Consider the following 23,292-nt stretch of genomic DNA (forward strand, 5'->3'; position numbering starts at 1 on the left):
ATTTATGTTGACATTTAAGTTTAGAACTACAGTAACATCATGTTCACACAGCGCACACAACGCCTCTGCACTTCCGATTTCTCTCAACATGCGAACAGAAGAGCTGTCAGTCAAGACATGGGAAACAAAGTAACTGGCATTACTTATTTGAAAAAGTAACTCTGATATTTCGTTCTAAATTAATAAATAAGGCGTTACTTTACTAGTTACTTTAAAAAGTAATCTGCTTCCGTAACTCACGTTACTGGTAATGCGTTTAACACCAACACTGGTTATGGCACACATCCCTAGTATGTAACAGCCATTTTTCAAATCAAATCTGGTTAGATTATGATTACTGTTTCATGTTATGATGTGCTCTGTGATTTGACCAAATTATGCACACAATAAACAAATTTTGATGGTTTGATTTATTTCACGCAAAACTTCTCTTTTTAAAACATACCAACAGTATGAATTGGATTAACAAACACGGATTTTTACATAGATTTATATACAAAACAACAACAAACAGATTCTTGCTTTCCTAAGCCTGCTGTTGTGTGACTCAATTCATGTAACATCCTGCTTTTTCCTTCACTTCCTGCTTTTCTACCCTTCATCACTATCTCTCTCCTGTCGCTCTCGCTCTCTTCTCATCTCCTTCAGTTCTTGTCGGTACTTTCTTTCGATGAAGCGTTTCTGATGAGCCATTTGAGGGAAATTATCTGCAGAAAACGAGAGGGAAAGAACATGTAAAACAGAAAACCAAGAATTTCATAACCTTTATTATTATAATAGCTGCTTCAGCAAACCAAAAAACTGCACTGTAACAAACACCTCATTGCCATAACGTGTGAAAATGTTTCTTCTAAAACCATTGTCAGTTTTTTTGTGAAAAATGCCACAAAGTCACTCACATTTCTCCAACGCATCCATGGCTGCACCCATCTCAGCTTGCTGAATACTGTTGGGATAAAATGAAAAGTTATAAATGTTCAACAACTCAAAAAATTGGATCTTTATCATTCACCTCAAAGGATTAAATCCAGTACATATGACCCATCGAACCTGCAGCGGGGCTCTTCATCTACTTTCTCTCAACGGCCATGTTTAAAATTCTAATTCAAAGGTGGCCAAACATTTTTCAAATGAATTAACATACCTAAATACGAAAGCTTAACATGTTAACATGAAAACAAAACACTCGTTGTGCTAAGTAATATTAATATAACAGGTCAATTTCCCACAAATACATTTGGGTTTAATGAGCTACTGAGAACTATTATAAACCCATCATGAAATTTAACTGACATGAGGTGGCAGATCACCAACATACAAACAGTTAATACATTACTCTGAAATCAGAACTTAAGATGTAAGATACAGGCTCACTAAATAGAAAGTGCTGTCTGATACATAAGAGAAACAACAGAAATAGGAAATGAGCAGATGGTAAAAATGTCACAGGACAGAAACGTAGATTAATGTTCAAAAGAGCTTTTAGATGGCATAAAGCTAGCACTGGACATAGCAAGTTCTGAGAGTGTGACATACGGAAGTTGCTTTTGACACAGGGCCAGATATTTATAAGAGCAGATATGTAGCGATTTGGCAATGAGGGTAAATATCTGGGTTTTTTACTACCTTGGTCCTTTGCCACAGCCAATCCGTTCACCTTTAAAATACACTGCCACTGTGTAGGTCCTGGCATGAGAGGGTCCAACTGTCTGAAGTGTCCTGTATGAAGAGCATCAGATGAAGATGAAGAGCATCACAGTTGAGATGAATGAAAAAAAACTGGATCTGGAAAAGTGGATCTGTGATCTCATTACACTATTATAAGACTTCCAACTGACCGGTGGCCTTGCATCAGTAAAAGCAAGTAAACATAGGCAAGACAACATAAACTAAAGTTACATCAAAAGTATTCACTTTACTATCACCATGCCACTTTGCACCAAATCCAGCTGACCATGAACAATCAGCGATGAACACAACAGTTTCTCTAAATATCTCTCTACAATTTAGTTCAGCTGATTTTTCCCATACAGTTTAATGTGAACTTTATTGTTGCAGGGATGATACAATGTCTTACTAGAAATAAGATACATGAGCATTCTAAATAGTCTGAGCATTCCAAGTTCACAATGGAGGATCTTGGAACTTCAAACATCGACCAAAAAAAAAAGAAAAAAAGAAAATTGAGTAACAAAGAAATGGAGGCCACTGGGCCCTTGGGAACCTTCAACGCAGCAGAAACATTCTGTGCGTCGTCACAATCCTGTCTCTTAGCTATGCAGGCAGAGGATGTTCCTTTGACCTTATGGCTTGGCTTTTGCTCTGACATGCATGTTAGACCTTATACAGACAACTGAATGCCTTTTCAAATCATCCCTAATCAAACTGAATTTGCAGCACATTGACTCCAATCAAACTGTAGATTTCAAAAAATGATCCAGAGACATGGGATGCAACCAGGGCTAAACTGTAGAAATGAAATTTACACAATGTGATTATTTGTTTTTTTCTCCTTTCTCTTTATCAACTTTGCAGTGTTATTACAAATCTGTCCTCATGGGGGTATGGAGTGTAGATTAAGGTAATGTGGGGGACATGGGTTTGAATACTTTTGCAAGGCAAATACCCTTTAAACAGAAAACTGAAAGAGGATGAAGATGAAGAGGTAAATCAAAGGATGGTAATGGACAGAAGCTTCTTACTTGTATAGAGGAATGTCTGGCTCTTTTCCCTCCGTTCGCAGGGTTAGACAACATTGCTGCAGCTGCGATTTTGGATCATTCCAGTCCTGGTTCAAGATAAACTCCTGAAACAATAATCAAAACATTGAAAGTTAAAAAGCCTGCACACATCAGTTGAGCACTTTGAGGAGGTTTCTTCCATGCCAGTGGATGTATAGACTAAAACTCTCAGGTGTTTATTGCTGATGAAATCCTTTTACATGATGATTTTCTTTGAATCATTCCCAATGTCTATAAACATTTCAATGCTTACGATGACAGATTCACTGGGAATTCTGTTCAAGTATTTTTTTATTCAGCCTGCAGTGCTGTATAAGAAGTGATTTTATATAATTTATGCACTTATTATGTTGATTCTCAGAATTTTCACAGAGAAAAAAAGACAACTTCCTTTTCGACAGGAGCTGTCTGCTATATAACCGTATTGTTTTTAAACAAAGGGCATTCAAAACTTAAAGGAAAAAGCAGGGGTCATGTTTGAAAGAGTTTAATTTCTATTAGCTTGACACTGTCTCTTTTAAAAAATGTGCTCACTGCACAAGATGCTAAAAAAACATGATGTCTATTACATGTACACAAAGATGATTAAAAACAGCCTTGTCAGTATACAGGACCATGTCCTATGTAAATGTCACCTTATTCTTTTCAATGAATGTTATTTTTTCATTACGTGCCTCTGACATTGAGACTGGGTCAATACAAAATCATCGCTTATAATGATTGATAACATGCAGGTGTATAAATGTGTTAAAAAAGTCATTTAACCTCTAATTAAGTTTGCCATACCTTGAGTCGTGGGAAAAAGCAAACATTCATAAATGTGTGCACAAACTCCAGGTCTTTATCTATGTAAAGAGCCGCGATGAATGCTGGGAGGGAAAAAAAGAGTGAAAATTTAATAGCTAGCAATACAGACAATAAGCATTATGAGCTTTAGAATAAATGGATATAAAATGACTGGGCATATTAGGAATAATAATCCTCCAGAACAAAAGACAAATAATCATTTATAAAATAAATTACAAATACCAGAGCTCTTACAGAACATGTTGTTTTTATTTAGCTAGTTATAATGAGAAAAAGTGTCCTTTTATATTATATTATTTCACAGTTTTTGTTATAGTTCAATAAAATCAAACGTCCCTTAATCTTAACCTTAATCTGCAGTGCCATGTCACACTTACACTCCAGTAGATCGGCTAAAGTCTTGGTCCGCAAGGCAACAGGCCGTTTGGTCTTGTCGTTGGTGATGGCATATTCCTGCATGCCCAATTCCTCTGCAACCTTCGCTTGAGTCCGGTTATTCACCAAGGAGCTGCGCAGGAGCTACAATCACACACAAACACACTTTATACTTCTGGGCTTTATACGGACTGTCCAACCAGAAGAGAGGGGGCACAGTGACTGAAAGGGCTGGATTTTTGTACTATAGAGTAGGGCTAACTAAAAACTAAATTTACACTCAAATGACTGAGCGGAGCAGAGCAGGCGATTTCAACCTTCTAATTGTGAGACTGAAGCAGTAAGAGTATCAGAGAACATTTAAAAGTTGAGAAATGTCAGTATGTCAAGTATTTAAAATATTTCACAATAGACATGAACGGACATTCTTGTAGAAATGTCCAGTGAATAGATATACCCTGTAGAATATACCATCACACACTGAAGAGGTAAAAATGGCTATTAAAGATTACTGTAGTGGACACTATGCATCATAGGGAGGGCAGAAATAAAACTGAAACCAATCTTGGGATGAAATGAAGAACAGACGAGGGATATACTCACTGTCAAATGTCCTTCATGATGGTCTGGGAAATGGATGAACAGATATTCAGTGGCCACCAGCTGCATGATAGAATCTCCCAGGAACTCCATCCTCTGGTTGTGGCCTCTGCAGACAGATACGGTGGCTGCATGAAGCACTAGTCGACAGTTAACTAATGACAAGATTACTGTTGTGTAGTTCCTGGCTGTGGAAAAACAGCCTCTGTCTCTGTGGGTTCACCATGTGCGGGAGCATAGACACTGTTGTATCACAACCTGATGCATCAAATATGATACCCAACAAAAACATACATGCAAATGTTTTGCATTTTTTAAAAATATTTTGTCTAAATGTTCAATAAACTGTTCCATTTGGAAAAAAGTCACAGAGGCACTAGAGCACTTACAGGGTGAGGTGGTTGAAGCCCACTGTTCGCAGAGTGAAGGCCCGTGCGAGGAGACGTACGTGAGTGAACAGCACTCCAATGGTATCCTCAAAATTAGTGAGTTTCTGCAGAACTGGAGACGACTCTATCAACTGCCTGTCTGTCAATGGCTCCTGCACCTTAACAAACAGCAGAACATGGAGTGTGTGCTTTTATGCATTAAATAAACACCTACTATATTACTACATTGAAGCTTACAGTCAGCTTCAATTAAAAAACAAAACAAAAACATTTCAGTGCCATCATTTACTCGCCCTCGAGTGGTTTCAAAGCCATAGACTTTTATTCATCTTCCTTGTACAACTGAAAATACTGTATTATTCTCTCATTATTTTTGCCCATCCATTGAAAGTCTCAACATTTTCCAGCTTAAAAAGTTCACAAAGACAAAGGTTTTTTTTTTGTTTTCCAAGTCTTCTGAAGAGACACAATCATTTTTTTTTTTACAATGAATAGATGTAATTAAGGTTTTATTCACATATAAATATTGATTTAAGCGCATACTGTACACAGAGCACATCGAATATGGTAAACATGCATGACGCCCTGGAGAACACACATCATTGGTTCTCATTCTACGGTGTTTTTATGTTCTTTTTGAGTCTAGAAAATATTGGTTATGTGGATTTTCAAAGGATGAACAAATATGATGAGAGAATATTAAAAATATCGTCATTTGTGTTCTGAAGATGAACTAAAGTTTTATAGGTTTGGAACAACATGAAGGTAAGTAAATGATGAAGGAATTAAAATGTATGGGTAAACGGTTTCTTTAAATTCCCCTGCACAATTCAACCAATGCATATTTTAGGAAAAATATATTCAAATAAGAGTGGGCATGGCCATTTAGACCTTGAATGTGTAAGGTTTCTGGTTTTAGCTGCTTCTAGTTATTTTGGCTGAACAAAAAAAGACTTCATTATGCTGTTCGACACTGCAAATCATGATCATAATCACGATCATAAATCAGTTTGTAGCAGTTTTACTGTTTATTGAACTTTGTTATTCTTCTAGTTATTCAGCTAGGTGGCTGATGAAAGTGTATGTGTGTGTCTGTCTTACACATGACATTTGAACATTGAAAATCAATTCTGCTCACACCTGTAAAGGATGAGGTGGATAGTTCAGCCAAACGTCCCTCAGATCCTGCCAGACAAAAAGAGAGGAAACAAACTGAATACAACATGACAGTCCATTGAGAAGAATAAGAGTATATGACAACTCAGACTCAGAATGTTTTTGGGGGATAGTTTTTGTTATTTTGTGTGATACTAATGACATTCTTTCAGTTTTAAGCTAGAGTCTATTAACTTATTTACTAATGACAGCAATAGAGTTACTCTCAGATCATAATAAATTATATTTATGCTCTTTACGCTGTCACTTTACTGTTTCTCTGTTTCCATCATAATTTGTAAATGACAGCAGTATCAGACAAAGTAATGATTGAATGTCATTATTTTTTACTTCTTATGAAAGCATTTTAACACTTTATAAATTATATTGGGGAAAGTATGGGTAGAAGACAAACTCAAAATACAGAAATTACTTCTGAGGAAAAAGTTATTATAATTTATATTTAAACACCCTGTTAGTTTCAAATGTAAAATCTTTATATTGGAACAAAACACTCTTTAGCGAAAGTGAAAAAGTGAAAGTGATGTGACATGTGGCCAGATATGGTAACCCATACCGGAATTTGTGCTCTGCATTTATCCCATCCAAAGTGCACACACACCGTGAACACACACCCGGAGCAGTGGGCAGCCAATGCTGCGGCACCCGGGGAGCATCTGGGGGTTCGGTGCCTTGCTCGTGGTATTGAGGGTGGAGAGAGCGCTGGACATTCAATCTCCCCACCGACAATCCCTGCCGGACCTGAGACTCGAACCCGCAACCTTTGGGTTACGAGTCCGACTCTCTAACCATGAGGCCACGACTGCCCCTTTATCTTACATTATAGTCTAAAAGGCTCACTATAATATATCTAATTAAAATTTGTTTAGTCCTACAAACACACATAAAACTCACCTCACTGTTGAACAGCAGTCTCCCAAAGAGTTGCTTGCCTTCCTCTAAACCACCTTCCAGGTAAACAGCCCCTACAAAAAAAAAAAAAAATCACAATTGTGCTACTATTAAAAATTTGAGAATCACCGTGTTTCTTTTTAAATGATAAATTATACATTTATTAAGCAATGACACTGTATAATTGTAGTAATATATTACAAGAATACTGTTTTTAACCTTCCAGTCAAATACATGGAGTCTAGGTGAACATAAAAAGTATAGATCTTAAAGCTAAAATTGTCCAATTCTGTGAAAAACACGGATATTAGTTTGCTCTTAAAATGACCTAAATGTGCTTTATTAAGTACAAAAAGCCTTAAAAAAGGACATGAGTTACTAATGATGCACTAAAATTTAGGCAACCGAAAAATTGGACTTAAACAGCAATTTTCAGTTTAAGCCAAAATTTTCAGTTACCGAAATTTCGTCCCATCATTAGTAACTACCATTATGTTTTGAGGCTTATTTTGCAAAATAATGCTTTTTAATATCAAACATGTCAATTTCTTTCAGTGACTTCATGGGATATCTTCACACCTCCGGCTCTGCACATCTTGTATAACACACAATTCAAATTATAAGCTCATCAAAAAAGTCGCAAGACTTTTGTTTTTCAGCTTTGTCATGTGTTGTGTGTCATACAGTCATGGGGTAACGAGAGGTGATTAACCTCTACCAACCGGCAATCGGATGGTCGGGAATGAGGGATAGTTGAAGCAAAGCTACGAACTGATTTCCCTAACTCTGTATTGTTTCCCTTACTGGTTCTGTGCGATGTGAAAACAGAAATCAAACCATGGCGACATGGTGTGTGGTATGGACAGAAGCAATGGAGGCTACACAGTTCCTGGTTCTGGGGGTCCCATGTGTTTATTTCACAAGTATAGTGTGGGCAGTCAAGACGCAGTTTGACGATCGGACCGTATTGTGTGAGCACATAAATCGTGAGCTTTGGTTTTACATTGCAATTTACTTGTAGAGTGAGAGTTGGTATTTAACAAATACATTGCTGAAATCACACAGTGCATGTCTGGCTTATAGCCCGGTACACACCAAGCACGACCGTTCTGCGCCTTTTCTCGCACACTGGTACGCCAGCTGAACAGCCAATCAGAATGATCAGATGGCCCGACGAGCCCGATTCAACATGTCGAATCGGCCGAAAAAAAGCTGACGAGGACCAACTTCAACCGACGGTGCAGAACACACTGAGGAAACTTAGTCGGCCGACGAACAAAAACTGCCTGACGACCGACCGTTGGCTTAAGTGAGACACAAGATGTGTAAAGCGTTGGATCCCTAGGATCGAGTCGATAACCACTATCTAAAGTTGTCATGCACCTAGGGCAGTATTTACAACATTCTGTAAATGTGTTCTTACAAAACACAAACTAAGTTTCTGAAACTATGTTTGCAACATAAAAAATCAAGATCAACAATTTGACCTCAGTGAGTGAAAATACAGTATATTAAACACAGAGAGACAGCATACACGATAAAGCACTAACCTATCAGTGCCTCGAAACAGTTTGCCATGGCATGTCGGAGGTCTGACTCCCTGCACAGGTCAGGGCCGTGGGCATATAACATGAACCGATCCAACTCCAATTTCTGGGGATGCAAAACAATGATAAAGATTTTTTTTAAATGCCACCAATACCGTTTACACTTTATTTCGATAGTCCACTTTAGACATTCTACTAACCATAAGTAACTTTATAACTACGTGTCAACTACATGTCAACTAACTAATTCTCATTAATTAGCAACTACATGTCTACTAACTCTCAGTAGGGTAGGTTTAGGGTTATTAGAATAAGTTGACATATACTTGCAAAGTTTCTAATAGTCAGTATGTTGTGGACCCATCAAAATAAAGTGTTAGGAGATATTAAGCAGACAGTCTACTAATACTCTAATGACTGCTAGTTGACATGTAGTTGCAAAGTTACTTACTGTTAGTAGAATGTCTAAAGTGGACTATCGAAATGAAGACTTACCCCAATACCCACCAACACAAAACTCTGAAAACACCATGCATGCCAAAAGATGTGCCAACATGCTTCAATTCATCAAAAGGTTAAAAGCTATGCAAAGGTTTAAATTCATTTAAAAAAAAGATTGTAGCATTTGTGGACAAATTTTTAAAATCTTTTTGGGTGGAATGTTTGCTGGGTTCAGGCGCAGAGATACAAATGATAAATTAAACTACAGATAATAATAAAAAATGTTTTTGGAGCTATAATTTACAGTGTGCTGAATTTTTGGATTATCTCTAACATCTAGTAAACATTTACCTTAGCAAGCATAGCAAGATGTTGATTCTGAACAATTGCTGTGCGATATGTGGCGAGCCCTCCCTCCTCCAGGTTTGGGAATAGGTAATAGAGATGCACACTGGAAAACAAAGACAAACATATGACTTTAACAGGTGAGAACAACAAACGCTTCAAAAGCTAAACTCAGACATACTCTATGTAATGACAGATTTACAGCACTGTTGAAAAGTAAGAGGTCTCACCTGGTCAGGAACTCAACAACTGCATCACCAAGAAACTCTAAGCGCTCATTATGATTGATTCTGTTAAAAGGACAGGGATCACACCCTTTAGTTGTTATATTTCTACTGCCTTTTTAAAATGTAAAAAAAAATATATATATATATATATATGAGACCCTGGGCCACAAAACCAGTCATAAGGGTCAATTTTTCCAAATTGAGATTTATACATCACCTGAAAGCTGAATAAATAAGCTTTCCATTGATGTATGGTTATACATATAGGACAATATTTGGCTGAGATACGACTATTTGAAAAAAAAAACAATACTGAGAAAATCGCCTTTAAAGGTGTCCAAAGGAATTCTTAGCAATGCATATTACTAATCAAAAATTAAGTTTTGATATATGTACAGTAGGAAATTTACAAAATATCTTCATGGAACATGATCTTTACTTAATGTCCTAATGATTTTTGGCATAAAGAAAAATCTATAATTTTGACCCATACAATGTATTTTTGGCTATTGCTACAAATATACCCCAGCGACTGGTTTTGTGGTCCAGGGTCACACACACACACACACACATATATATATATATATATACAGGTGCTGGTCATATAATTAGAATATCATCAAAAAGTTGATTTATTTCACTAATTCCATTCAAAAAGTGAAACTTGTATATTATATTCATTCATTACACACAGACTGATATATTTCAAATGTTTATTTCTTTTAATTTTGATGATTAGAGCTTACAGCTCATGAAAGTCAAAAATCAGTATCTCAAAATATTAGAATATTTACATTTGAGTTTGAATAAATGACCATCCCTACAGTATAAATTCTGGGTATCTCTTGTACTTTGAAACCACATTAATGGGGAAGACTGCTGACTTGGCAATGATCCAGAAGACGAACATTGACACCCTCCACAAAGAGGGTAAGTCACAGAAGGTCATTACTGAAAGGTGTGGCTGTTTACAGAGTGCTGTATCAAAGCATATTAAATCCAAAGTTGACTGGAAGGAAGAATTTGGGTAGGAAAAGGTGCACAAGCAACAGGGATGACCGCAAGCTTGAGAATACAGTCAAGCAAAGCCGATTCAAACACTTGTGAGAGCTTCACAAGGAGAGAACTGAAGCTGGAGTCAGTGCATCAAGAGTCACCACGCTCAGACGTCTTCAGGAAAAGGGCTACCAAGCCACTTCTGAACCAGAGACAACGTCAGAAGCGTCTTACCTGGGCTGTGGAGAAAAAGAACTGGACTGTTGCTCAGTGGTCCAAAGTCCTCTTTTCAGATGAAAGTAAATTTTACATTTCATTTGGAAATCAAGGTTCCAGAGTCTGAAGGAAGAGTGGAGAGGCACAGAATCCATGTTTCTTGAAGTCCAGTGTGAAGTTTCCACAGTCAGTGACAGTTTGGGCTGCTGGTGTTGGTCCACCGTGTTTTCTGATGTCCACAGTCAACGCAGCCATCTACCAGGAAATTTTAGAGCACTTCATGCTTCCTTCTGTTGACAAGCTTTATGGAGATGCTGATTTCATTTTCCAGCAGGACTTGGCACCTGCCCACACTGCCAAAGGTACCAAAAGCTGGTTCAATGACCATAGTGTTACTGTGCTTGATTGGCCAGCAAACTTGCCTGACCTGAACCAAGAGGAAGATGAGAGACACCAGACCCAACAATGCAGATGAGCTGAAGGCCACTATCAGAGCAACCTGGGCTCTCATAACACCTGAGCAGTGCCACAGACTGATCGACTCCATGCCACGCCGCATTGCTGCAGTAATTCAGGCAAAAGGAGCCCCAACTAAGTATTGAGTGCTGTACATGCTCATACTTTTCATTTTCATATTTTTCAGTTGGCCAAGATTTCTAAAAATCCTTTCTTTGTATTGGTCTTAAGTAATATTCTAATATTTTGAGATACTGATTTTTGACTTTCATGAGCTGTAAGCTCTAATCATCAAAATTAAAAGAAATAAACATTTGAAATATATCAGTCTGTGTGTAATGAATGAATATAATATACAAGTTTCACTTTTTTAATGGAATTAGTGAAATAAATCAACTTTTTGATGATATTCTAATTATATGACCAGCACCTGTATATATATAAAATAAAATGATCACCAAATGTTTATCACAAGAAAAAAAAGCCTTGACTAAAATAAAATAACACAATAAAACAAACACACACAAACACACACACACACACACACACACACACACACACACACACACACACACACACACACCTGGAGGGTGATGGGTCATCCTGGCCCAATCTTGACATAATATTAATCAAGGTGTTAATTCCTAGTGAAACAAAGGCAAAACCATTAGTAGAGTAGGACTACTTCTTCAAAAAAGCTCCCAAACACATGTACAGAGAGATTTGCTAACCCTTTTTCCTCATGTACATATGATGCACTTTCCGGTCTCCATATTTGGGCTGGCGTATGCCGCAATTTGACAGAGAGTTGCGAGCATGGTCAGGATTCATCCCAAAATTAAGATGATGACTGGGGTGAGTCATTGCCAACTGGGAGAGAAAGAAAAATTTGAGATTTGAAAGAAAAAAAAGTGAGAGCTATAATGCATAACTTGAAACCAAACATCAACAGCCACTGAACACCGTATAATGACCTTTTATGACCATTAAATACTACAGCTACATGCTAAAATATAACACACATACAGTACTTGTAGCTATGCAGGACTGAACACCCAACAACAAGCATAACTGAAATCTGTTCTGTAAGAACAGTGACTTGCACTGCTTTCTTAAGGCAACATTATCCAGCCAACTAACAAAGATAAGAACCAGTAGATTCAACCAGTAATATTTTGCATCGTATGCCATAATTTTTAATTTCTGGATGTTCCACTGTTGTGGAGTTACATTATAGTGGGTTAATTTCCAGCTGTTATTGCAAATAAGGCTTCAGTTCCAAAAATATTGCTTTGATGGTCCTTTACCTGCTTTTTTGCAAATTCCAAGTGGACTTTGATGTGTCTTAACTAAGGAAAGGCTTCTATCTGGCCTCTCTGCCATAAAGTTCAGATTCTCTACACATAATCTGAGTAAACAAATTTAAAACTGTTGTGGAGTTACGTACTATGATTACATTATAGCTATTTAGTTTTTAATTTCCAGCTGTTTAGTTCAAATTTAGTCAGCAAGGAAAAACCTGAAATACTAAATTCTTCTTCTGAAGCGCTGGTAACCAGTGCTGCAATTTTCCAGAATGAAAAACAACCCCACACAAGTCTTTACACTTTCTCTTACCTGCAGCAGGCATCGTTCCTTGAACACGTAACCGATCAGCTTGTCTAAATGCATCAGGCACTGATGGTAGCGGATGTGGTGGGTGAGAACCGGCAGCATCATGGCGTGCTGCAAAAATAAGGCATCTGACTCAAATGTTTGCCTCAAAACCTGTCTAAGATTCAATTTTTTCATGTTTTTACATGGTCCATCACACACACACAAAAGCACAATGATTATTATAATTATATAATCTTAAATCAATTTATAAACAGGCTTATAGGTTACATTATAGGTTTGACATGGAATTAACACCATTCTCTGTAACTGTCTAATTTGTTTGTTAACTAATTTTTATTTATCGAGAGAAAATGTGAATAGACAAACATTTGGTAACACAGAAACTGCATATCCATAAATGTAATGCAGCAGATCATTATTTTTCGTGCTTTATGAAACATATGTTTATTTTGTTTAATTTATCTTGTTTGATTTCAACATCCCTAACCCACTTCAGCAAACCCAAGTTCTGAAGTGAATGTGTGTTTGAGTATGTGTGTACCTGGCAAACATCAGAGCGGATACCAGTCTTCCAGAAACCCTGACTGCTGAGCTCCACTGTGACCTCCCTTCTCATCGTATTCTTCTGTCTGATCTTCTGCAGAGCTTCCTGTAAATCACAGTTTGTGGACACAGTATTTACACCATTACGACAATGAACCTACACTTCCTCAAACCACAATGTACTGTACTAAAACCTCTTGCCACTCTTCAAACTGCTCATTCGGATAATGCACGTTTTTTTTTTTAATGAAAAGCCTTCCATAATGATCATATTTATTATTTTAAGGTGTCTTTGTCACATTAGCTATTTCTATGTGCATAAAGCACATGTGCAGACACTTACCTCTCTTTGCGTTAACTTCTGTTTGTCAATTTGTTTAACCTTCGGGCTGTTGGCCAGCAAGTGCCGCAATTTCACATAACTCTTCCACAACTTTTGATACCTGCAATGAAAACAGCAAACTGCAGTATTTCACCTTTTTATCATTATATTATTAATACAATCATTATTAGTAATAACTCACTGTGTCAAAATAAAAGCTTAATGGTATAATGCTTGAAAATGAAGAAATTTAGATGTAAAGCATTAGAGTACGCCCAAGTGTAAACACCCTTGAATGAAACTTTTTTTTTTTTAGGAACTTAACATTGGTTTAAATCAAATTATAAGAACCACTTCAGAAAACCCTTGCCATTAGAAGTCAAGCTAAAAAGCAAAAACAGAAGTGGTGAGCGCTCCATCAGACTTACTGTGGGTCTCCGGCGTAGCTAAGCTGGGCAGGTCGGATACCAAAATGCACAATGATGGGGAAAGTGATGACACTGGAATTGAACTGCTCACGATCTAACTGGTCAATCCTCACAGAGCTGGGTTTCTGTGTGAATACAGGCACATACACAAGCACACATTTAAAGTGCAGATGTGTTTTCATGACATGAACTTGACTTGAACTTATTAGTATGGATGCACAATCACGCAAAAGCTTTTGGCTACTGATGCTATATGTATCTGTCACTATTTATTTACTGTACAGTATTTCCTCGCATTAAAAAAGGCTCCTCTGTGCCATTCACAGGCACTTGAATATTCAGTCTGCTCACCTGACATCATGCCATTATTTGTGAGAATGTGTTTTACCATGCCAGGGTTGGTGACAATCATGCCCTTGCACTCCTCAGCGTATTTCTGCCACTCCAGCTCTTCCCACTGAAGCATGTTGGCGATCTCCTCTTCGGGAACTAGAGCTGTGCTGCTGCGCAGCAGATACAGCAGCACCTGGTGCATGGACAGCACCTCCTTTCCTCCATCTGACACACATGAGCAGACACCACAACAATAATCATAGTGAAGCAGCATTCTCTCTACTGTATAAATGAACTATTCACCAATATATTGGTGAGTCATCTGTCAAATTTAGGTTTAAAATACTGCTCAAACATTTTTTTGTTCATGAGTGAAAAGGACAGAAGGATATTTAAAACTCACCTGGGAGGAACCGAACGAACCGCGGCATAAAATGAAACCTCTGACAACCCGACTGGCCGTTTTCATCAGGACCTGTGTGACAGCAAAATTATATTACTATGGCTTATAAGCTTATGCTTGTGTAGCGTTAAATGTGCTTAAGCATGCTACCTGCGAGATTCCAATCGTATAACTCCAAGACGTCTTTAAAGAGGTACGAGGAAAACAGTTCCAGGCCTTTAACGCAGTAGTTCTGGTCAAACACAACAGATCATATTAGCTGAGCATTTGTGGGTCACTTCACTTATGTTAGCTATGTCTGAAATAGCACTTAAAATGTCAATAACAAAGGGAAACAAAATTAAAATTAAATTCCGTTTCATTAATAATTAAGTCAAAGTGTCAAGATATGTTTGTCTCACTATGAGAATTTTAATTGTATGCATTAATAGTACGGAATTAAGTATGTGCACAAAAATGTTATTCACAGTAACTAACACTTATAGAAGATGAGGACAGTGAACTGAAGAAAATGAGGACAGTATGAAATATAATAATGTGGGGGTGACACATACCTCAGGTGCCATCTCTTCTATAAAGTGGATGGTGTAATCGATGTTGAAGCGAATAACCCGACATAAAGGGATCTAAAGGGGGGAGGAACAGTTAGTCTGGGAGATTCTGTGTGACATTTGCAATGGTTTAAATCAGAAATTATGTCTGATAAAGAATTGTTCATCTTCTAAAAGTGACATTTACTCTATTTTCTGCAATTAGAACTTGATGCTCAAAACACCACTTAAAATAGTCCATGTGACATCAGTGGTTCAACCTTGACAAGCAATGGACGGGACAAAAATGCCTCAGTGATTTAATTCTGGAGGTGGACACAATGCACTGCAATATGGTAGTGCATTGCTTTGATGCATACATTCAAAAAAGATTTAATTTAAAAAAATGTTTTTGCCCCCCCCCCTGACTCGAGTCAATAGTCGCCCATGCTTACATTAGTAAGTGGTGTGTGAGAGAAGCAGGAAAAGCCCTCAAACAGGTACTCATGGTCGTCATACTCGATAACCGTGGGTCTATCTGTCTGAGAGAGAGAGAGAAAGAGAGAGAGAGCAAGCACCAATTATATTCACAGGCAGAAACAATATAAGATCAGAAAAGAGAAAAAAAATCTGATGAATACTTAGATTAAAATGGCACAGAAACCTACTAGGAAGTTGGTGGGTGGGGACACAGTTATTCTGTAGTGGAACAGTTTGCCGGCATTGTTATTCATCGGCCGACATGATTTCACTGGCTATAAGAGAAAGAGAAAGTTGCTGACCAATCCAATAAATCTGACAACCCAAACAGATTTATAACAATCAAAATCCCTGCAATGGAAATACTGGGTTTAAATAACTTTTCAACAAAAGCATAAATGCAACATTTTACTTCCTAGGAATTCACAATTTTAATAACGCTGATATCGCTACTATGTTGATTAGTACAATTTGAAAATAGTAATTTCGTGTTGGGCAACCACATATCTAACACAAACTAAGAATTGTTTCTGAATTATTTCTGCTTTATACACCAGTAAAAATCAACATAGACAACAACATTAGACATTAACAAAAAACAAAATAGCAAAAATTCTGCGACATCCTTCAAATAAACTAAGAAAAAATAAAGACCAATTTGTTAAAATTGACCAAATAAAGGCCTTTTAGACCAAATGCGACACAATGAACAAAACCAAACAAATCACTGATGAATGGTCCATTCACATCAGGAATGCACTTTCAGTAGGCACTACAGCTTGGCTAAAATATTAAGTATAAACCTTATGCAAAGAAGCTCTAGATGACTTCTTGATGATTAGACACAAGATGGCTCATGGCAGAGCAGGTGGGAGAACTTTGAATTCTGGGGAACTAACATCCAGAAAAAACATCCTACACAGACCCCTAATGACAGACGTCTTGGTGCATGCTTTTCAGTGATTGTTTATCCAGTTAATCTTTGAAAAAATGCATACTGAGATTCCCAGATTTACTTCCATTACTCCAAATCTTGTGTCCTGTGTGAATGTCCCCTAATGCAGCACTTGGCTCACATAACACTTGTCAATGCAGAGTTTGAGTTCAACTGGAGCACCACATGTGCAAATATATCTATCAACACCTCGCTATCCTAGGCCCATCAGAGCCTTGCAATCATTTAGCTCATTCATGCAAAAATGTAGATACTTATTGAGGGTTTTAAAAAATCTGTATAATATTCCTGATTTTGTCCAGCCAGTTGTCTTATTAATTCCAAATTTCAGATACTTTTAAATTTCAAATGTTTGCATATAACAGTGTATAAGCAAATACAAATCTAAATATGGCTCTAAAACAGATGAAGTGATTGATTGAATGAATGAATGCACGTATACCTGTTCACCCGGATAAATACTGTGTCGGATTCCAGTTCGCCTGGCTTTGGCACTGCACTTGCATAACGGTCCATCGTTCATCTGAGTTTTAAACACAAGAATAACTGTAACTTTATATTAAGCCATAAAAATACACACATAAATCAAACCGTTAACTCTCAAGCAAATGTCATCATTTCAGAACTAATGGTTAATTTTAGGAACTCTTCAGATTTTTAAATCAGTTCTGAAAAACATCACTGGATGTGACGATAAGTACTACTGCTTGAAGAGAACATTGCCAAACAAGTCAGTTAAACAGTTTACATGTTTATAGCTAGCTATAAGAATAAAACATCTGGTTTAAGTAACAGTTCACCAAAAAAAAAAAAAAGGACGAAAAAACAAGAAAAATCTGTCATCACTTACTTACCTTCACATTCCAAATATAAAACTTAAATCCAAGTCTTATAAAGAGATAAAATCACATTATATGATGAACAGATGCACGTAAAAGCCTGAATTAAATCTATTCATCAAAGAAAGCAATTGTATCTTGTCACAAGACTTAATTGTATCTTGTCACAAGACTCAATTCATTTGGATTTGTTTTACAATGCCTTTATAACCCACTTGGATCTTTTAAGTTTTGGTTGCCTGAACTCTCACTTGAGTCTCTAAATTTGAGTTCTGAAGACTAATCAAAGTCTTATGAGTTTCAAATGACATGAGGATGAGTATATGATGACAGAATTTTCATTTTTGGGTGATCTATCCCTTTACTACCCCAGGCATTTTAACATTATTGTCCCCATTATTTGTCTGTGTGACAGCAATGCAAGAAATGCAGGTACAACAGTCTTATAATAATATAATTAGTTTGGTTATTACAAATTTTAAATAAGCATCTCCGGATTTGTTGTTTTGGCCTATGGGGTCCATTTTTATTTTTATGCATCACTAGCTTAAAATGGCTTTTTGAACAAAACAACCATAATTTCTCAGCAAAATGGTGAAGCGCACCTGTCCGGGGTCATTGTACCACAGCTCTTCATGGAGACGGTCAGGATGAGCTTTCTTTCTCTTGATCTCAGCAATGACATCAAACACATCAGAGTCAGAGCTGCTGGAGCAGCTGCTACCGCCTCCATCAGAATCACATTCTGATTCACTGGAGCTCTCATCTGCACAACACACAGCAAATTCATCTCGCTTTTAGAGTTAGGGCTGAGTGATATAGCTAACACTATTTGTGTATTTGTTTATTCTTGTGTTCTGAAATTAACACAAAATCAATCAAAGGAACATCAACTTTTGTTTGTTACGGTCCTCTAACCTGTCTGGCCCACAGATAGGTAACAAATATTTGGCAACAATATTTGGCATTAAAGAGTTTTATATATATATATTTTTTTAAACAATCTGTTTATTGTGATATAAACATATTGTTATATATTTATAACAAAATATAACAATGTAATACAACAATATTGTAGTTACATCTTTTCATATGAAAAATTAAATAGTTCAAATTTAAAAATGTTCACTTTTCACACTTTTGAGCCACATTCTGTACTATCGAAAAGCACAAGCAATTTTGTCATTGCAAAGAGATAAGATACATATACAGTTTACTGACTTCACTACATGTTGTATCGTGTTCATAATGTTTCAAATTTGACAGAATATTATAAAATACACTGTACATATCTGAAAGAGTAAAATACACAATACCTTGATCCTGGTCCAGTTTGGTCTTGGGTGGTTCCCATTTAGGTCTACTGGATTTGGCCCGCTCCTGCCTCCGACCAAGCTCTTCCTCAAAGCGCTCATACAGATCTCTCAACTTACTGGTTCCCACGACTGTAGAATCACCCTACAGATTAATAAAACACATGGAAGGTGAAAAACAGCTTCTGAGTATATGATATGGTTGGTCATGACACATTCGCAATGTTTAGTACAAAACTATATTTTAAAGGAGAGTATAATTTTGTGGTAAATTTGTCAAATTTGCTTGTCTGCAGTTTGTGTGCATTACTGTAGTTACCACTTGGTCCATGGGATCATTGGAGTAGTAGTTCTCAGCATGTGTACAGCGGATCCAGGCAGGTTTGAGTAACTCCTCCTCTCCTTTCTCCTCCTCATGTCGGTCAGAGGACGTCTCCTCTGCATCTCTAGTCCTGCTGTAGCTCACCGATCTCTCTCGACTGCTTGAGGTGCTGTCTGTTCTCCTCTCTTTCTCCTCCTCCACACGTCGACGCTTTCTCTCTCGACTGCCTGAGCGATTGCGGATGTGTTTCCTGTGTCTGTCTGAGGGGTGAACCTGCCTCATCTCTATGCCGATAGCGTTCTCTGGGGAATGGAGGCAATATTATACACTGTAACAGGCAACCCAGCAAAAGAACTTACTGAACTCTATAAAGGTCTATAATAGCCCTGTGTGTCTGAAGTAGAGATGTAACAGTATGAAAATTTCTTATCACGATTATAGTGACCTAAATGATCACGTATTGTTAAAAGGGGCTGGAAATGTTCAAAAAGTACTGACACATAAATCGTTTTGTATTTAAAATCAACAAACAACAAATGAAATTACTCTTTATTACTTTATTATCCTCTTTTGAGCTCAACAAAAGAAAGAAAAATATGAGGGTGAGTAAATGATAACAGACTTTTCATTTTTGCATTAACTATCCTTTGAAGTCATATGAGATTCAGTGATTATAAAGGGAAAGCTCTTTGCTAGCTGTCTGTATACAACCTATTCATACTGTGAATAAAGTTTTATTTTTCTTTCTGCCAAATAAACACAAGCTTTGGAAGAGCCAACCATATTTAAATGTGGGATTGAATCTGAAGTCATTATGATTAAAATTATGATTACTACAGTCAACTACTGTCAGAAGAGATTTGTGCATTAAATCTTGCCGTTTAAGATTGTAATACTATATGCAACATGTTTCTTTGTTTTTCATTTTATTACAAATAATGAAAGACATTACTACTTTGATCTTTTTTTTTTTTTTGCAATTTCTACTTAATTGAACAGCATTTAAAATATATATGCTTTTTAATGTATTATTATTGTTACCATTAATAACTAATTCATTTATTTAATTAATATCATTTTTTTCAAATAGTTAAATAAAAAAAATAAAAAAAACACACCCCAGGAGGTGATGGGCCATGATGCCTTAGAATGTTCTTCATCCAATCAGATTCAAGCATTCGATGGCCCCGTGTGTATAATTTATAGTTTCATCAGGACAGATAAATTTGTTGTATTGCTTGGTAAAGCTTTTCTTAAAAACTGGATCTGTGAGTGACACAACTGTCCCAGAGCAACACATTTAATGTCACCACTTGCATGATGAAAAAAAAATATTAGGGTTTAAAAGTGAATTACATCATTATAAGTAGCATGCACACTAGCCCCATTTTGTTCAGATTTAAAAACATTTCGTATTTAAACTCTGATCAGTTATTTTTGGTCAAAACTGTAGTAATTCTAACATTAATATTAGTTTGTATTCAAATGATTTACATTTACAGTGCTCAAGTGCAGCAGTGTGAACAAGTGCAAATGTTATTTGAGTTTTTAGGTAGGATAAAAAGCATTTGTGCCACTTTGCCGCAGCATTAAACACCTTTTTGAGGTATAAATGCTATGTCAGATGCCACTTTGAAAATATTAAGATGGCTTATGATAACCTGGTCCCAACAGAGATCATTTTTTGAGAACAGAAAATGAAGAATATGAGCAGTAAAGTGTGTTACCTGCTGCGGTGTCTTGACGGTACGCGCCCTCTGTCATAGTCCGCTTTATACCGCGGGCTGTCTGACCGCCTGCGCTCTGAACTGCACCCTCTGTCCCGTTTCTCTCCACTAAACTCTCGGTTATGCCGGCTTCCATATCCTCCAAAGCTGTGGCCCCTGTGCCGGTGGTCATCATGGTGACGAAGTCTTTCCGGGGAGCGGGAACAGGAGTCCGACTTGTATTGCAGAGGCGGGCGGGAGCGTTCAGGTTTGAAGGAACCTCCGGGCTGCACGTAAGCTGGGTTGAAGCTCGGTGGAGGAGGGAGCTGTGGCTGTGGAGGGTAGCTCATGGGATATGATGGCGGGTAGGGCATGGAAGGTGGCACCGAGGATGGCACAGGTGGAAGAGGTGGAGGGGTGATGGTGGGCATCATGTAAGGGTAAGAGCTCTGAACCGGAACTGGAGCGGAGCTGTCTGAGTTGTGAGGAGCAGGTGGAGGAAAAGGGGGCGGCTCTGGGAAGACCGGTGGGCGTACGGGGTATTGGGGCAGAGCATTAGAGCCCTGTGAAGGTGCAGGGAAATGGAATGGCATGAAGTCAGGATGAGGTGGCATGTAACCACTGCTGCCTTGAGGGTTATAAATGGGACCCGGAGCAGCCGGAGGGTCGTAGTGATACCGTGGAGGAGCAGGCCGATACATTGGTCCCGGAGCAGCTGGTCTTCCCCTCGGGCATCCACGGCCAGCGTGGAAAGACATCTGTAAAGAAGACATGGATGTGAGAAAGATGTGGATACACCCAAAGATTTTCTGATAAATGTACAACTTGGATCATATAAAGACACCAATGTCACCAAAACACTTTCAACACTTAGTCAGAACTAAAGAAACGCATCCAAATTCTAATATTTATTTGTTTACTTGTTTTCAATAAATTCTCAGTCATTTTACTATAAGTTACATTATACTCATTATATTAGTTAGCTTAGAACTAGTTTTGCTGTATTTTAAATATATATATATAGCCTTTAAGTGCCATTTGAAATTTTCTTCTAAAATGAGCATTTTTCTCAGGCTCCTCCTACGTACAGGTTCAGCAATTTCACTTTATATTCACTTCGTTTATTTATAATATATTCTATTGTATTTTATATTAAGGTTAAATAATTGAACATAAACATACGAGCCTGAGAAAAATGATAATTTTACAAGAAGATTTCAGACAGCACTTAGAACTCTTCATATATATATATATATATATATACAATTCTGACATCATTTACTGATATCATCATACCCTTATATCCCTGCTGAAAAAAAACAATAAAACCCTGCCCAAAACACAATAGAAAATGTAATGGTTTTAATAGAAACTATAATGGTGTCTACTGGTATGTGATGGATTCTATTGGTGGGATGTTAAATCCTATTGGAAAAATGCCCAAAATACACTACAAAAAGGAATTTTGTAATGGTTTTACTGGTTCATAATGGTATTTTAATGGAAACCATTGGAATTTCTGTGATGGTTTCTATTGGGCTTCCATTTTATTTTTTTTCCCCCCAGTATGTCGTTATATCCTGTATGGATATAACGTTATATATATATATATATATATATACCTTTATGTGGTTATTTTGTGGTGTAGTCAGTGAACATGTTGACACGGCATGTAAAAATCTAAACCACTGGCCTTGCTAGCCTGCTTCGTTATACAGGTCTTTGGCCGAGTCAAATCGTTCAGTCGTCTCAAAACCTGATTTGAATGATCAGTGTTTTATCCCTCTCAAATGCATCTTGTATTTTCACATGGCGTTTTAACAATAAAAAACACTCTAAAATTGATATACAGCACACAGTTTCAGCATCAGACAGAACAAGACTTTAATTATGAAGTCAAACATTTTATTCCTGAAGAATACAGCTTACCTTTAGAAGGCTTTTCTAACGCTTGGAAGCTAAACAAATAAACCAGTGATACTGTTTATTGTGTTTTATGTTCACTGCGATAAAAATGCTCAGTTTATGATGCAGCGCATTAGCTCGTTCACGACGCTGTGTGTGCTGCAGCCAATCAGAATGAAGCTGTATGACATGTACCCAATGAGAACGCGAGAAATGATACCACGCTGAAATAGACTTCTTGTTCTGTTATTGCATCACTGCCACCAACTGAGCCGGAGTGGAGAGACCGTGAGAGGTCAACGCTTACTTTACTTGATCGTTCTTGTAAATGTTTACTTTGTCAACAATTTTTCTGTGTACACTCATCAAACTTTATTTGTAATAAAACA

At 37.3% G+C, this 23,292-nt stretch overlaps 1 protein-coding gene across 1 annotated transcript; it reads right to left on the bottom strand.

Moving 5' to 3' along the window:
- Positions 1 to 401: 401 nt before the first annotated feature.
- Positions 402 to 23,071, bottom strand: drosha (drosha ribonuclease III). Its single transcript, XM_058794408.1, is given in 32 exon segments — positions 402 to 707; positions 900 to 946; positions 1,627 to 1,719; positions 2,703 to 2,806; positions 3,528 to 3,610; positions 3,926 to 4,067; positions 4,527 to 4,632; positions 4,913 to 5,070; positions 6,053 to 6,097; positions 6,983 to 7,053; positions 8,530 to 8,632; positions 9,319 to 9,418; positions 9,543 to 9,602; positions 11,791 to 11,851; positions 11,939 to 12,077; positions 12,825 to 12,932; positions 13,366 to 13,473; positions 13,711 to 13,810; positions 14,118 to 14,242; positions 14,506 to 14,675; positions 14,854 to 14,925; positions 15,004 to 15,085; positions 15,408 to 15,479; positions 15,839 to 15,925; positions 16,052 to 16,138; positions 17,261 to 17,341; positions 18,263 to 18,423; positions 18,974 to 19,115; positions 19,290 to 19,557; positions 19,559 to 19,594; positions 21,020 to 21,756; positions 22,928 to 23,071. Coding segments are annotated over 31 exon segments (3,864 nt in total). The 5' UTR covers positions 22,928 to 23,071; the 3' UTR covers positions 402 to 591.
- Positions 23,072 to 23,292: the final 221 nt, after the last annotated feature.

The sequence above is a fragment of the Onychostoma macrolepis genome, chromosome 12 (genome assembly GCF_012432095.1).
Source record: "Onychostoma macrolepis isolate SWU-2019 chromosome 12, ASM1243209v1, whole genome shotgun sequence".
In the NCBI taxonomy this organism is placed as follows: Eukaryota; Metazoa; Chordata; class Actinopteri; order Cypriniformes; family Cyprinidae; genus Onychostoma; species Onychostoma macrolepis.